This window comes from Sminthopsis crassicaudata, chromosome 4 (genome assembly GCF_048593235.1).
Source record: "Sminthopsis crassicaudata isolate SCR6 chromosome 4, ASM4859323v1, whole genome shotgun sequence".
Taxonomy (NCBI): domain Eukaryota; kingdom Metazoa; phylum Chordata; class Mammalia; order Dasyuromorphia; family Dasyuridae; genus Sminthopsis; species Sminthopsis crassicaudata.
Window position 1 is genome coordinate 179,933,242 of NC_133620.1, and position 17,852 is coordinate 179,951,093.

The 17,852-nt window shown below is 31.6% G+C and overlaps 1 protein-coding gene across 6 annotated transcripts in view; it reads left to right on the forward strand.

The window, feature by feature from the left end:
• The window catches only part of TBC1D32 (TBC1 domain family member 32), a 171,621-nt gene that overhangs the window by 78,312 nt on the left and 75,457 nt on the right, over window positions 1–17,852 (forward strand). For 5 of the 6 annotated variants that reach the window (XR_012489220.1, XM_074309986.1, XM_074309982.1 and 2 more), the window contains 2 exons: window positions 6,500–6,616; window positions 15,030–15,118. Coding sequence is in view for 5 of the 6 variants with exons in the window: in XM_074309986.1 (XP_074166087.1) it covers window positions 6,500–6,616; window positions 15,030–15,118 (206 nt within the window). In the remaining variant the exon portion in view is untranslated. The remainder of the gene's footprint in view (window positions 1–6,499; window positions 6,617–15,029; window positions 15,119–17,852) is intronic. The other variant, XM_074309983.1, reaches the window with a different exon arrangement.

Sequence of the window (17,852 nt, forward strand, 5' to 3'; positions counted from 1 at the left end):
AACCACTGAAAATGGGTCCTTTATCAGAGAAACTTGGTGCCAAATTGTTTTTTTCTAGTGAACTGTTTCTCCTAATTTTAACTGCATTGGTTTTGTATGTAAATCTTTTTTAAAAATTTATGTAATTGATACTGTGTTTTTTATCTACTATCTAGTAGTTTATATATGTTCTCTGTATGTTGTTTTGTCATGAACTCCCTCCCAGCAGTTTGTTCAAACAGGTTTGCTTGTTGTAGACCTAGCCTGTTTTATATAGATCAATTCTTCTCTAGAATTATAATTGTCCTAGGAACCTTTAGTCTTTAAGTATATTTGTATATATACACATATATTACTATATCCAACTCTTCAACAGATAAATCTACATCTACATTAATTATATATAACATATTAAACCATATCAATGACTCTTCAAAAATTTTAAAAATGGTATTTTTTCCTATAATCTGACTCTACTGAAACTGAATTCTTTTTTACAATTCAGGTCAGAGATGTTTTAAATGAAATGCATTTATTGGATTGTTTTCATGTAAAGTTCCACTTAATTGAATATGGGAAATAGCACATCAGAATTAATTAAGATGATATGTGGACTGAATTTTATACTCTCATGCTTCAGGGTAATCTTGTGGAAATCAATAGGAATTCTTCAGATAATTATATCATGACTTGCAATAAGTTACAGATGCATAATTTGTTATAAACATTTCTATCTTTTTAAAAATTATGCTGTCTTGAACAGAAATTTTAAAAAAGATTTATTAATGTGATATAATTACATATTCAATTAACTAAAATTGACTAAAAAATTAGTATCTTTCCAAAGCAATATTAATAAATGTTAATGTGTCATGTGAGTTGTATATTATAATTAATTCATGTGAATGAAATTTGATCATATTTTTATGATTGAGTTTATATGTTTATGTATATGTGTTTTTATGTAGGAGGTTAATGAATAGATCTCCCTCATGAACCTTGGAGACACATTGATATAAAATAGTTTGAGCAAGAAGATAGGCTAAATTGGGATTTTCATTTGTATTAGCTGTTCATTTTTTTTCTGTCATATCTGATTTTATGACCCCATTTGGGATTTTCTTGGCAAATAAAAGAGAGTGGTTTTCCATTTCCTTCTCTAGATTTCATTTCTATAGCCACCTCTCTAATCTAGTCTCTGATCATCTATCTGCTGTTTTTTAGAATGCTACTTTATCAACTTCTCCCAGCTTATTTTTTTTTTTTCAGTTCATTTACTACATACTTGTTAGATAATTATGTCAAAAACAAATTTTAGTCTTATTCTTTTTCATTCAGTTTCATAGTGTCTTTCACTAAATTGGAAAGCCAATCAATAAACAGACCCTAAATCAGCATAATAGAAGAAACTTAAGTCAGAAAAATCATAAATGGATTGGAAGCCAAACACTATCAAGATAAAATGAAATTAAAAAGTTATCATTTAAAAAGGCTAACCAAATATATAAACTTTAACTGTCCTGACTAAAAAGAAGAGGGTAGAAAATTAAATTGACCAAAAAAAAAAGAAATTAAAATTACAAGGAATCTGAAGAAATAAAGCATTACTTACAGAAATATAAAATATCCAAATTATTAGAACCTCAAATAATGTTCTTAAGTAATCCTAAAGAGTAATGAATACCTGTACTGAACAAATTATTATAAAAATTATAAAAAATTCCTCCAATTTTGTTTTTATTAGACAAATATAGACTGATATCTACACTAAAGTACTTTAAAGCAAAAAAGAACTATTGACTAATTTTGTTAATGAATATTGCGTTAAAAAGACAATATCAATTCATGCAAAAGTGAATTTACATTACAAAGATAAGAATAGTTTAATATCATGGAAATGTTTAATATAATCATATTAAAAACAAAAACATCCATAATCCCATGATTATTTTATTTGATGCAAAAAATCTTTTTTTATCAAGTATAATAGTTATGTTAAAAATACTACAAAAATAGAAATGGAGGAATCTTTAAAAATATGATAATAAATCGAAATCAACAAGCACTTATTAAGCCACCACTTTGTTCCAAACATTGTAATAAGCATTAAGGAAGCAAAGAAAACCAAAAAAAACCAGGTCTTTCAAAGATCTTGTTGACCATTGGAGAAGCCAACATGAGAGAGAGAGAGAGAGAGAGAGAGAGAGAGAGAGAGAGAGAGAGAGAGAGAGAGAGAGAGAGAGAGAGAGAGAGAGAGAGAGAGAGAGAGAGAGAGAGAGAGAGAGAGAGAGAGAGAGAATAATTAAAGAGAATTTTAGAAAAAGGCAGTAAGGTAATGAAAGACTCAGAAATGAATCTTGGGCAAAGTTGGGACTTTCCTAGGACAGATTTAAAGAAAGCCAGAGTTCTGATCAGGGGACATGAAGAGAGTGAAAAGTATAGAGTCGAGAAATTGAATCTTGTGTCTTGAGTTTTTTTCTTCCTGAGATCTTTGTAAGTTCAGTTTTGTTTTGTTTTGTTTTGTTTTTCCTTTGGGAGGGATTATCCTCTGGATGTTGGACTTCAAAATTCTCATCAATCTCCTTCTATGCTGGGCAGTTAGTTCATGGTTTGCTGATTCTAGTTTCTGCTTCAAGTAGCTTCTTAAGGGACTGAAGTGGTTCCAGCAAGCTTCTATATTTTGCTTTTCTGCAACAAACACTGGTTAGTGGGTAGGAGCCCAGAAAAGAGGGTGTAGGTTTTAGTTCTTATTGCAAGTCAGTGGGTCATTTTGTGTAGTTCTGCTGCCAGAATGTGATGGGCAGTAAGGGAAGGGGTATTAATTGAGTCACTTAAGAGCTAGTAATTAATCTTTGATTTTATCCCATTGAATTTTTACCTCATTTGAATGTTTGATGTCCTAAACCAGAACTTTTTCAATTTGTGATCTCTTTTTTCCCAGAGAAATTTTTACACAACCTAGTGCTATATATATATATATATATATATATATATATATATATATATATATATATATATATATGTATATATACATATACATATATATATATATGTCTACAAATCAAACATTTAATCATAATGAATCAGAATTTTGTTATCCCCACATTCAGTTATACAGTCCTATATAGTGTCACAAATGCACAGTTTAAGAAACTTTTCCTAGACTATCCAGACACCTGAAATTTCTTTGTTATGTATAAATCCTATTTTTTGAGAGATTTGAGCATTTGGAAGGATTAGAGAATTTGTGTAATCTTCTAGCATATTGGTCATATGACTGGGAAATCATGTCCAGATTTTGACCTTACCATTCTCTTAGTGTTCCAGGGTTGAAATCTTTGACTGATCTTTTGACTTTCCTTCTCCCTCACTCTCAGTGTACAAAGAGTTACCAAGTCCTTTGGGTTCTCTTTTGCTCTTGTATTTAACTCTTCTTTTCTTTTCTCACTGACTTTATTCTAATTTTGGTCCCTGTTTCATCTGGCCTAGAATTTCAGTAGCCATCTATTTGACCTTGCTACCCCTTTCCAATCCTGGCTCCACTTTACTGTGGTCTACATAGACTTATACCTGTATATTTATCCTAATATAGCACTCTGGTCAATCTTTTCACAGTCGTCTTTGGACTCTCCACTACCTACCAAATGAAATACAATTATTTAACCAATAATTTAAATCTGTCCAGTAATATCTCACACTACTTTATTTTATCTAAGGAATTAGTATTTTCTCAATTTTTTTTTTACTCTTTCCTTCTTTCAAGTATATATTCTTTGTTGTTCATTATGCCTGTAAGGCACTCCCTGACAAATTTCTGAAATTTTATCTTTCAAAAATTCGCTTAAAATTAAATTTGATCTTGCTCTAGCTCTTTTTCTTTCTCTTTCTCTTCCTCCTTCTTCCTTCCTTCCATTCCCTCCCTCCTTCCATTCCCTTCTCTCCTTCCATTACTTTCCCTCCATCCATTCCCTTTCCTCCCTCCTTCCCTCCTTTTTCCCTCTCTTCTTCCCTTACTCCCCTCTCCTTTCCTCACTCCCTCCCTCCCTTTCTTCTCCTCTCTCCCTTCCTCCTTTCTTTCCTCCTTTCTTCCCTTCCTTCATTCCTCCTTCCTTTTCTTTCTCCCTTCTTTCCTTTTTCCCTTTCTCCCTCCCTTCTTTTTCTTCTTCCCTCCCTCCTTCCCTACTTCCTTCTCTTTCCTTTCTTCCCTCCGTTCATTCCTCCTTCCTTCCCTCCTACCTTCCTTCTCTTTCCCTCCTTCCCTCCCTTCCTCTTTCCTCCCTTCCTGCCTTTTCTCTCCATTCTTCCTCCCTCCCTGCCTTTTCTCTCCATTCCTTCCTTCCCTCTTTCTCCCTTCCCTTCCTCTTCTCTCCCTTCCCTCCTTTCTCCCTTCCTCCATCCTTTCTTTCCTTCCTCCCTCTATCCTTTCCTTCTTCCTTCTTTCCTCCCTCCCTTCCGTCACCCTTCCTTCTTCCCTCCCTATCTTCTTTCCTTCCTCCTCTTCCTCTCTCCTTCCCTCTTTCCCTCCCTCCCTTCCTCCTTCTTCCCTCCCTGCCTTCTTCCCTTCCTCCTTCCTTCCCTGCCTTCTTCCCTCCCTCCCTCATTCCTTCTTCCCTCCCTGCTTCTTCCCTCTCTCTCTTCCTCACTTCTATCCCCTCTCCCTCCCTCCCTCCCATCCTCTTTCCCTTCCTCACTTCCTCTTTTCTTCCCTTCCTCCCTTGTTCTTACCCAGCTATATACACAGTTCATAGTTACAATTTTATCTATATATTTTCATGAAGCTATATCTCTCTCTTCTAAGTTTGAAGATTATTCCATGTCCTATTTTTGAAGCAACTAGCGATGTAATGTTACTGCTGCACCCAAATTGTATGATGTGACCACCAACAAAGGATTAAAGTCTGAAAATTTTATCAGAAGATTATTTTAAAAAATAGATAAGTAGAAGGATGATTTCAGAAAGGTTTGGAGAGATTTACATAAACTGAGGCTAAGTGAAGTGAGTAGAACAAGGAAAACATTGTACACAGCAATAAGATTATGTGATAATCAATTCTGATGGATGTGGCTCCTTTCAACAATGAGGTGATTCAGGCCAATTTCAACAGACTTGTGATGGAGAGAGCCATCTGCATTCAGAAAGAGGACTATGAATGTAGATCAGAATATATTTTTTCACCTTTTTTGTTATTGCCTTGCTTTTTGTTTTGTTTTTTTTTTTTCTCATTTTTTTCCCCTTTTTGATCTGATTTTTCTTGTGCAGCATGATAAATGTGGAAATATGTAAAGAAGAATTGCATATATTGCTGTCGAAGGGAGCAGGTAGGGGAAAGAAAGGGAGAAATTTGGAACAGAAGATTTTGCAAGGATAAATATTGAAAATTATGCATGAGTTTGGCTGAGCAAATTGGAAATACATCTTTTGTAGAAAAGACTCTATGAGCCTTGGAATCTATAGAACCCAGATTCTGATACTGAGAACTTTGACAAAGTCACTCATTTCTGTTCTTATTTCTTCATTTTTAAAAACTATAACTTGAGCTAATTCATCTTTCAAGTGTCTTTAAACTTAAAAAGTTATGATTTTATTTGATAATATATATTTGAACATAATTGTAAATTGATAAGACAGTATATCTGCAAATGCAAATGAATATAAACTGCAGGTCTTAAGTATAAGTGAAAAAATGAGATTTGAGTGAACTTGATTTAGGAAGGTTTGTTCTTTTAAGCAAAATATTGAAAGTTTAAGCAAAATGTATGTTGATAGAGATTCTTGACTAGAGAAGTGATATGATGAAATTGTCATTTTCGAAGAGAAATTATGTTTTTGTAGAATCATATTGAAGAAAGACTTAATGACTTATGTAAATGGTAAACTAAGTAAGAGTCTGTTCTTTGGGGTAGAAAAGCAGCAAGTTTTTTAGGTTTTTACCTTCTTCCTTTAGACAAATTTTAAAAAAAAATCTAAATTACTCCAATACACTAATAACAAATTTGGTTTCTGATTTTTATGTTAAATAGAACAGAATTTTCCAAGGTGTTCTTGGGTAGATTTCAAAGGGGCTATGAACTTAAATTTAATTTTAATACTTGTAACTAAAATTTTTCATTTCTTTTAATCGTGGATTGAAAAAGATAAATTCTCTTAGAAAATTAAATGACCCAAGTCATTAGGTTGCTTTTTATGGGATCAAATTGTTTAAAGTACTTTGTCTTATTTATGCCTTTAAAATTTTTTCATCATATTGCTTTTTTCACAGTTGCTTAAATATGAATTTGCTTTGTGTGTGAGACTTTCTTTAAAGTGGACTCTATTTGGAATGTTTTTGTTAACCAAATATTATTTTAAAAAAAGAAATGGATTTAAATCTTTCATTTAAAATTGCTATGTTAGTCTACTTCCTAGCCCTATATGAAATTTCTTTCTTAGATTGAACGTTAAATAATCTTTTCTATTCTCTTCTCCTTTTCCTACTCCTTTCTCCCCTTCTTTTTCTTTTCTTTCTCTTTTATTTTACAGTCTTTTCTAGCATTAGTAAATTTATTATCCTATCCTGCTGTTTATGAACTGATAGGCAACCAGGATATTCCAAATAAATCAGAATACTCACTTCGCGAAGTTCCTACATGCATAATTGTAAGTATATTTTTAAAAGGACCATTATTAGAGATTTAGACATAAAACTATTTGGGGAATAGCTTTTTTTCTTTTAATCAAATCTTTTATTCAAATTTATTGTCAATTTTGATTATCTCATCATGGATTATCCATATTGTAAAATTTACTTGAATGTAATATTTGGATGAATCTGAGCATCATATACTTTTTGGGTTTGTTTCAGTGAAATTTTATTTTGTACATCAAGCCTAGCATTTTTTAAACATATATACTCTGTTCTCCCACCCATGTTGCATTATTTAGCAAAAACTAATTTAAGATAAAATAGGCAATTTCGATTACATAAAATTTAAAAATTTTGGCACAACCAATGCAGAGAAAATTAGAAGAGAAGAAAATAATGGTGAAATTTTTTCAATTTTTTCTAAGACACATAGTAAATTGACTCAGATTAATAAGACCAAGAGCCATTTCCCAATTAATAAATGGTTAAAGGTTGCAATTTTTAAAAGAAATCTAAGCTATCAATATACAAAGAAAAATGTTCTAAATCACTCATTAGAAAAATGTAAATTATATCTTATATCAAATTAGAAAAGTTGGCAAAAAAAATGAAAAAAAAATGCCAGAGGAGCTATGAAAAAATGGATGCAATAATTAACAGTTGATAAAGAACTGTGAAATAGCCCAGCTGTTGTGGAAAAATGGGCAGAATTAGGGATAAAAGAAGCAAATTTAGTTTTGATGTGGAAGGGCTGTCTTGGGAAATTTACTTTCTCCCTCACAGAAGGTCTTTAAGCAGGTCTAAATGACTATTAGGAAATATCCAGTCAGTTATGGGCTGCACAGAATGGAGGCCCTTTCTTATTGATTCTGTGAACTATTGGAAACATCTTTCCTTTTTTGTCTCATGGCACTTGATTAAACAGACAATAAAGTGTACCCAAATGGATAATAGCAATTAATTGGCCACCTTGACATCAAACTTTTGAGAACTCTGATAACAAAAAAATGTAGCTTTGTGAATTCAGTGCTATTTCTGAATTATGTATGTTAAAAGTACTATGAAGTCAACTTTTTTGTAGTACTCAAATTTTCATTTGGGAAAGCGAAAGCTAATGTAGAAATACAACAGACCATTAAGCTTATTGTACCACAGACTTTTTAAATATAGGAAATATTAAAAATAAAATCTACACAACAAAAATTTCAAATACATTTTATTATATTAATAATGCTACATTACACTTGATAATAGACTGCCTTTAACTTTGTTAATTCTGGGACAATCCAGAATGATGCCATCTTTGATGAAAAGGAATTTCTTCTTACTGGCTTCTCCAGTCTTTTTGGCACTACTCTGCCTAAAAGGAACAATTTCCATCCAATTTCAGTTTGTGTTGCTGCATAAGCCCAGGTAACAAGACAGAAAGTGGCACCTTTTAGCAATATTGGGGTGCTATGCTTCTCATGAAAATTAGGCAGCCGGTGCTGGTGGTTCTGCCTTTCAATAGTTTACTGAAAGCTGAAGACCAAAAAGCAGCTTAATGTGTTCTAGACAGAGGGAACATTGCTTAAAGTACAAGAAGAAATTACAAGGGACTCAGGTTGCCCACAGAATGGTAAGTGCATTGATTGCTTCATCCTTGCAAAACTTCAAAAGATAGTATACACTCTAACTGACATTGCTCTAGATTTCAGGATCATCTTCTTATGTATAATTGAAAGAAGTTTCATACTTGACAGATAACAGAATTGAATTTACAAGTGATTTTTTTTTTTTTTTGGCAATTTTTTGTGGTTATGGTTTTGGTAACTATTTTTATCATCTTTAGAAATGTGACCAATTAGGAACAAATTCAGTTTCACAACAAATACATACCATTTTAAGATCTGAAATTAAAACAAAAAAATCTATTCTAATAAATTATTTATTACTGCATGTGAATAGTGCATACCTGTTTGTTTTATCCAAGTTATTTCACACTTAAAAGTCAATGATCATTTTTTTATTATTCAAAGTTTTTTTAATGCCATGATATATATATAATGACTGCGTAGGACACATAGAGTTAATTAAAGGTTAAAAAGAGTAATAATTATTTGGTACCACCTCTCTGATCACAAAGACAAGAAACTCCTGCTCTATGGAAGGGTATTGTTTTTCTCTTCACAAAAAACCTTGGAAATGAGGGATAAGACCTGGCATAATGACATGGCATTTTCTCATTTCATGCCAAAGCAATAAAACTGATATGGGAAGAAATACGTTTCTTCTTGCTGTAGGAGGTTGAAAACCAGACAGAAGAGCCAGTGTATTGAAATGACTTTTTTTCCTTTTCCAGAGGGAGGCTATAGACCATGCAGAATACTGTTTCAATGAGAGGGTGTGTTTTTGGTTTTTTTTGTTTGTTTTTGTTTTGTTTTTTTAATTCCCCACAAAGACAGGAGACTTGTATGTGATAGAATGACATTTCTACTATTCTCTCATCCCAGGCAAAAGACTATTATTTGAACAGATGATGTTTTTCTTCTTCCTATAACAGACTAGGAAGTAGATAAGAATCCTGGGATCTAGAAATTGCTTAGAATATTATTTACCAAGACTTTGACAGACTATATCATATCAGTACACTAGTCCACTCCTTAATGCAGCTAACTTCTCTTTCCTTTTTTAAAATGAGTAAGTAAATGAATAAATGAGCACTTATTAAATGCTTACTGTGTGCCAAGCAATGTGCTAAGTACTGGGGATACAAAGTGTTGGAGAGACTGCTTTTGACCTCCAGGAGTTTATAGTTTAAAAGAGGAAACAATACCCATAGAGAAATGGTGGCCATTTAAGACAACAAGAATTTATTAAATGCTTATTATGTGCTAGTCACAAGTCAAGAGAGATATCTTAGTTTCAAAGATATTTTAGTTTAGTTCAGGGGAATTGATAGCTCAGTTTTATGCCCTTTCAACTAGAAGTGGCAGTATTGGTTTAATTCCACTTATGACAGAAGTATAAAGTAAAGTTTGGTTGTCGAAGTATATGTAGTAAGTCATGTGAGGCACTTAACCAGTTAGAACAATAAGGGCCCCAAGTAAGATGATCAAAGTTTGCTTTATATATTCTGCTTAGATTCAAAACTAGAATTTTGGAATCACTAGGCAGTTTAAGATTCCTTAGTTGGGTGCTTACACCAAGTCTGAATTTATTTGTCAGATTTTTGTCATCATCTCGCTCAGTGTCTAATGTTTAATAAATGCTTATTGAATGATCATTTGTAATTCAGAAAAAACCTGTAAGAACATCTTTTGAAGGTGCTCCCCATAGTAAAACAAAGTAGTAATTTTTCTTACCTTATGTTAAAAAAGGCAAAAGGGTAAAAGGGCAGGCATTATTGCCTTTTCAGATTTCAGTAGTGAACTCTTTAACTTCCCTCTTGTCAGAATTTTTGCCTTGTCTTCCTCTTAATTCTCATTGATTTCAGGAAAATTTTGGACTGGAAGTCCTTGGAAAGGTAATGATTTTCCTGTCCATACATATAAGTAGCAAAAAAATTCAGTACCAGGAGCCTATATTAAGCAAGGATTCTTTAAATCACTTAATGTGAATCATTTTCTGAGTATTTTTGATATGAACTAGTAGACTTAATTAGCATCTTCTTGCTTTAAGACTGATAACTTTAGCCTACCAAGTACCTTCTTTAAATTTTTTTCACATATATGTGTGTATATACACATAGTATAAAGTTTAATAACAATAAAATTTCAAAGATTATCATTTTTATTTTGTTTAATATATATGTGTATGTAATATAGAAAATCATAGAGGAAATATTGAGATCATTGTTAACCTTTGAAAGAACAGTCTCAGTTCTGTGTTGGGACCAGAAGCTAAATTATGAGATCATTTCTCTAATAAGTGGGAGTTGGAAGAAGAAGAGTTAGATTATTTTTCAAAAATTTGCTTTCAAAATGGAGGAGGGGGAATCAAGATTATGGATTAGAAGCAGCCACTCAACTAAACTCCTCTGACATTCCATTTCACACAACTTTAATGACACTTCAAATTAAATTTTGGAATGGCAATGCCAACATAAGGTTGGAACAAGATTTTTTTTCAGCTTAAGAAAACTTAGATAAGAAAAATTTGTGGTACCAGGTTGTAGTCCTTCCATATGTACTATAGTGGCAACAACTGTTATAATAGTAGCTTTGGGATCTATCAGCTCAGAGATAGAAAGAGGCTTGGACAACTGGTTACAGAGAGATTATAGGAATCCCTTTGCTGTCACTAGATACAATTGGTGCTGATTAGTTAACTCTATTGTCCATACATAGTTTTGGCCATAGATTTTGGGCCAAGAAAGAGGGATGTTGCTTTAGTTCAAAGGAGCAGAATGTCCAAGTCATAGTTCAAAGGTAAACAGAGTGTTAATGCTAATTTCGGTGATTGCTGGGGAAAAGGCCCTTTCTGAGTGAAGACCAGTATGCAGACTAGACGTGTGACCATATATTTTCCAGGATCACATTACATTGAAAGCACCCAAAATTTTCAGACTCTCAGTACCTCAGCTCTGAAAACAGCAGTAGAAAAAAAACTTGGGACAATGTCATCCCACCTGCAGTTAAGTAGAACTCAATTTTAAAATAAAGCTCAAAATCAAGAAATATACTAAAAAAAAGAGTAAACAACCAAAAATAATTTGACCATTAAAAAGCTTCTGTGGTGGTAGGGAAGACCAAGACAAACTCAGAAGAAGAGAACAGTGTGACAACAATTATTAAAAAAAACTCAAAAGAAAAATGCCATTTGTATCAAAATTCAACAAGAATTTCTGGAAAAGTTTGAGAAAGAGATGAGTTAGAAAAAGAAATGAGAATGATGTTAAAAAAAAATTATGAAAAGAGAATTAACATCTTGGTAAAAGAGGCCAAAAAAATAGTGAAACATTTAAAGGCATAATTGGCCAAATGATAAAAGAGGCACAAAAATTCACTAAAGAAAGATACTTGAAAAGCAGAATAAGCCAAAAGAAAATCATTCCTTAAAAATTAGAATTGGGCTAGTGGAGTAAATGACTCTGTAAGTCATCTAAAAATAACCAGTCATAAAAATGGGGGGAAAAAAAGGGCAGAAGAAAGTGTGAAATCTCTCATCTAAAAAAAAAAAAAAATGGACCTTGAAAATAGATTGCGGAAAGATCATTTATCATTATTGGATTACTTGAAAGTCATGATCAAATAAAAAGTCTAGATATGATATTGAAAGTAATTATCAAGAAAAATTGCCCTGATATCTTAGATCCAAAAGGAGATTCAAATATGAAAATTCTCAGAAATGTTATAGCTAAATTTCAGAGCTAGCAGATAATGAGAAAATACTTTAAGCAAACAGAAATAAACAATTCAAATATTATTGAACCCCAATCAGGATCACATAAGATATATTGGCTTCCATGTTAAAGGAGCATAGGGCTGGGATAGATTCCAAAAAACAAAGGAAGTAGGATTACAACCAAGAATAACCTCACCAGCACACTGTGTGTAATCTTTGAGGAGAAGAAAAAGATAAGATCTTAGCATTATTGTTAAAAAGGACCTGAGATGATTAGAAAATTTGGCATTCAAATGTAAGACTCCAGAGAAGCATAAAAAGGTAAGCAGGAAACTAATCATAAAAGACTCAATAAAGTTAAACTCTCTTTACATTGCTATGTAGGAAGATGATAATTGTAATTCCTAAGTTACATTTATTAGAGTAGTTAAAAAGAGTATATATCTAGATACAAGGTACAGATGTGAATAAATGGTGTTGGAATAATTTCAAAAAAACAATGAAGAGATGAGAAAAAGGGATGCACTGGGAGAAGGGGAAAGGGACAAGTAAAATGGGAAAAACTTCTCAGATGAGAGACACACAAAGAAGAACTAATTCAATGGAGAGGAGAATGGGTGATAGGTGGGCAACTTTCATCAGAATTGGTTTAAAGAGGAAAGAGTGTATGTACATACACACACATACAGAGAGAGACAGACAGACATAGACATAATTAGTTGTATATAGAAATATAACAGGCAATAGGGAAAAGGAAGGAAAGAGGGGAAAAGAAAGAGATGGTGATTAAAAAAGGAGGGGCAATGAAAAAAAGCAGTGGTTAGCAGCATAACAGACTTTAAAGAGTAATGATGAGATTAAGGGAAATGCATGCTTAGTAATCATAATCTCAGATAAAGCAATGTAATTAAAAGAGATATTTATGCTAAAAAGCAACTTAGGCCAGGGCCTTTTAAACTTTTTTCCATTTGCAATTTTGTTTTGTCCAAAATATTTTTTATGTAACCTTGGGCATATAAGGTATATAGAATAGAAATACAAATCAAACATTTACAGGTAATGAATCTTAATTTTGCAACCCTCACATTTAGCTATTCAATTTCACATGGGGTCACAACCCTTGTGTAGGAAACTTTGCTTTAGACAATGAATATCAGTATTTTTTCTTTTAATTTTTTTTAGTTTATATATGTAATTCTTGTTTTTACATATTTCCATATGAGTCATGTTGGGAAAGAAAAATCAGAACAAATGAGAAAAAACACAAGAAAAATGGAAAAAGTGAAAATTACATGCTTTGATTTGCATTCAGTCTCCATAATTCTCTCTCTAGATGCAGATGACATTCATTATCCAAAGTTTATTGAAATTGCCTTAGATCACTAGATTGCTGAAAGGAGCTATGTCTATCATAATTGAATATAAAAAAATATATATATATATATATATATATATATACATATATACATATGTATATATATATATTTTTCCAATATAGAGCTCATTTTTAAAATATACTGAGAATAGAACTGTTCAAATTTATATAAAAAAAAGCCATTCCCCCCAAAATATAAATAGGCCTATTTTCAGAAGAAATCAAAACCATCTGTAGTCATAAGAAAAAATGCTCTCAATCACTGTTGATTAGAGAAAGACAAATTCAAACTTTGAGATACTACCTCACACTTATCAGAAATGATAACTGCTAGAGGGAATGAGGTGAAAATAGATACACTAATGAATTTCTGGTGGTATAGTGAACTTTCCAGCCTTTCTAGAGAACTGTTATATTAATGTTTATGGCAACTCTTTTCATGGTGGAAAAGAATTATAAGTCTAGGGGATGCCCATCAATTGATGAATGGCTAAAATTATGGCATATGATTATAATATACTACAGAATATTATAAAGAGGGATTGTTTCAAACAAATACATAGGCAAGATCTGTATGAACTGATGCAGAGTGAAATGAGAAGTATTAGGATATCATTATGTACAATAATAGCAATATTGTAATGATGATCAACTGTGTGAAAGACTTCACTACTTTGATCACTACAATGATGACAATTCCAAAGGACTTCTGAAAAAATGTGGTCTTTTCCTTCAGAGAAAGAACTGATGAATGAATGAAGTATAAGTTTCTCATTTTTCCTGATTTTTAAAAGAGGAGGAACTTGGAGGTTTGGCAGGGTCAATTATATTTTAGGAATTCAAATATCTTCATGTACTAGTATGAATGTATGTGTGTGGGTATATGTGTGTGAATATACACTGTATATTTACACACACATACACAATGGCATTTAGGTAGTGAAAGGTATAGATTGCTGAATTTTGTGTCAGGAAGACTTGAGTTTGAATCCTGCCTTTGATATCTGCTAGCTCTGTAACCTTCAGCAAATCATTTAACCTTTCTCAGCCTGTTTTTTATCTACTAAGGGGGCATAATAGTTATGTCACAGGGTTATTGTGAAGATCAAATGATGTAATCCATGTTGAATAATATATACATTTTAAAGCACTATATAAATGTTAACTAGCCATCATACATATATGAGAGTTAGCATTTATATAGTAATTTTATGTGTATATGTTTATGCACTTATAAAATGTATGCATATAAATAAACATATTTTGCAATAAAAAATATATGTGTATATATACATATATATCTGTATGTGTGATTACAAGTGTTCCTTAGAGTAGGATTGTCTGTCCTGTATGATGTCATAGAAAACTTTTCAGTGTATTGAGGAGACATTGAGAGTTGCCTGCAGTTAACAAATTTTCCATTCACTGCTTTTCAGAATTGTGATCTTTGTGTGAATTTCCATTATAATCATCTCATCTTCTTAGCTAGCTTTATTGAATTTCTGAAAAAAAGATTTTGTCTGGGGAATAAGTATAAGTGAAGAATAGATGGTTAAAAGCACACTAAAATAGCTGTAGGACATAATAGCTTGATAACTCTGATGTCACACTGGTTAACTTTTTAAAACTGATTCTGTGACTTTTATTATAAAAACCAAATTTTATATTCCTTTCAATAAAATCTGTTGTATAATATGCAGTATTACTCTTAGCTCTTTCTTTTTCAGGATATTATTGATAGACTTATAATTTTGAATTCAGAAGCCAAGATTCGATCATTATTCAACTATGAACAATCACATATTTTTGGTCTAAGGTATGGAGTTTTTTCTTGAGATATTTTCCTTTGTGACATGTTTTCTTATATTTATTTACATTAAATGCAAGTATTTCTTCTGTATTTTAAAAAATAATTTGTATTGATTCCTCTTGCACTAAAACAAGAACCTTTAATATCACTTATTAATCACCACTTTTTATTTGTGGTCTAAAAACTATAAAAAGAAGTTGTTACCTAACAATCTGAATACCACCCCAGGTGAAATTTATTATATTGTTTTATTTGGATTACGCACTTTATTATTTAGCTTTATAAAATTGTGTATGTGATGATATATATATATATGCACACACACAAACATATAATACATACACACAAACATATGTATATATTATATATTCAACTTTGATTTTTTAAACAAATCTTAAATGTATCTCTTAGAAACAATATAAAGAAATGTGCGATAGGAGATTATAATCCAATTATAATCCAATGAATTCAGAAATGATTGAATAGATTGTCTAAGGTTAATATGGTAGTTGATGTCCTAGAGAGTGACTTAGAGATCTGTACTTACTCCAGCGAACTTTAACATTTTTAACATTGTCTTGGATAAAGCCAAAGATGGCATATTCACCAAATTTTCTGTTGACACAAACCTGAAATAGATAGCTAGCATTCTGATTCAGGATCCAAAAGTGATCTTGTCAGGCTGCCTAAGAAGTTGAAATGCATCAGAGGTAAATGTAAAGTCTCAAGCTTGGGTATAAAAAAATCACTTTATGAGTATGAGATAAAGGAGTGTGGTTAGATAGTAGTTGTAAAGATAATCTGGTAGTTTTAGTGCATGGCAAGCTCCATATATGTCAGTAGTATGATATAGAAGCCAAAAAACCTAAGCCTCACTAAGGGACCTTTTATTTATATTCCTAAAATAAAGTGATAAGAATCCTATTATACTCTTGTCTTTATCAGTCATACCTGCAGTATTATGTTTAGTTCTAGCTACTGTAATATTTTAAAAGGACAGTGATAAGTTGTGAAATGTCCAAAAAAGAATTATCAGGAGTTTTGAGGATTGTTAAATCCAGGTCATATGAGACTAATTTAAAGGTATTGAAGGCATTTAACCTCAAGAAGATTTGGAATGGGTCTAGCATAAGCTTGTTGAATGCTTGCCAGGTAAACTATAATGAGGATTCTTTTTGGTTATGGGTTTGTAAATGGATCTTGAGGTCCTTATAAACTTTCATATATCCCAATTTGTTTAGGTATTCCTTAGTAAACATCCACTTTGTTTCCACACACAAACACACACACACTATTAAGAATGTTACATTTTTGAGTACTGCTTTTCAAAAAATTACATACAAGAACATTAATATCTATTGAGCTAAATCATCAAAACCAATTCTACCTCATTTTTGATATAGAACTACTAGTTGTATATGTCATGCATCCTAGATGTCATTTAATTTCTTAAGAGTCTCAATTTTCCCCTCTGAAAAATGAGAATAATATTGTCACTGCCTACACTGCAGGGTGATTGTGAAAGAAGAGTTTCCAAACTCTAAAATAGTATTCAAATATAAATGATCATTATTAAGTTTTATATAATTGTTTTCTGGTAAATTTGTAGATGCATTTTTAAAATCTACTTTCTAGAAATCTGTAGTTGGGATCTAGATTTTTATATGTACAAGGTAGGCATGTGTGTGGTTTTTCTTTTTGTCCCTGACCTTATAGTATATATATCCTGTGTTTTCATCTCGTGTTCTTCCATAATTCTAAATTGTTTTCTAGAATGGTAAAGCTAAAGGTAAATGGTATAGATTTTTCTGTAGTGAATTAATGTACACATTTTTTGAGGGGGTAGCACTTCCAACATTTATAATTTCTGTCTTTGTGATCATGTATACTAATTTTCTGTGTGAAGCAAAATCTCATTTAAAAAAATTTTAATATTTCTTATTATTGTGATAGAGCTATCTTTCATGTGACTATTGGTAGTTTACAGCTTCCTATTTTATAAATTTAATATTTTACCATGTATCTATTGGGAAGTAATTTAGATTTGAAGCATTTTTTTTAATTGATAAAATCTGGTCATAGCACATTCCTTAGACCTTTCATTCAAATATTTTTACCTACCATTAAGAGCCAACTCTCATTATGGGGTTGTAAAAATTCAATAAGGACAAAGTTAAGCCTATGATTTCCCCCCCATGGTTCTTAGAGGGTAGTACAAATCAGCATCTTCTCTGTAGCTGTGATCTAGTAACCTAGAGAATTGAAAGGTTAAAACTTGCCAGGATCACATCAATAATATATGTTAGAGACAAAACTTGAATTTAAGTCTAGCTGGTTTTGAGGCCAAGTCTAAGTACACTATAAGGCAGTAGTAATGTAGAAAAATTGTAGGTATTCACAGATTTTTTTGCATCTTGTATTCTTGAAATTAAACTTATTCTTAGTTTGTAAAGCAATAACTATATGAGTTATCACCTTAGTCGTATTTTAATATAAATCTCAACAGTAGGAAGCAGTGTACTATAGAAAAGAAATTCTATAGCACCTTATTTTATACAAGAATAATTCTGGGTTTTACACAGTAATAAAGCATAGATTCTAGAAATAAATGTTGTATATTTCACATTTTTTCTCTTGTAGAATGCCAAAAAAAATAATTTTTAAGTACTTCTTTTCAAAAATTTACATACAACAACATTAATGTCTAATAAGTTAAAATCATCAAAAACAATTATCTCAT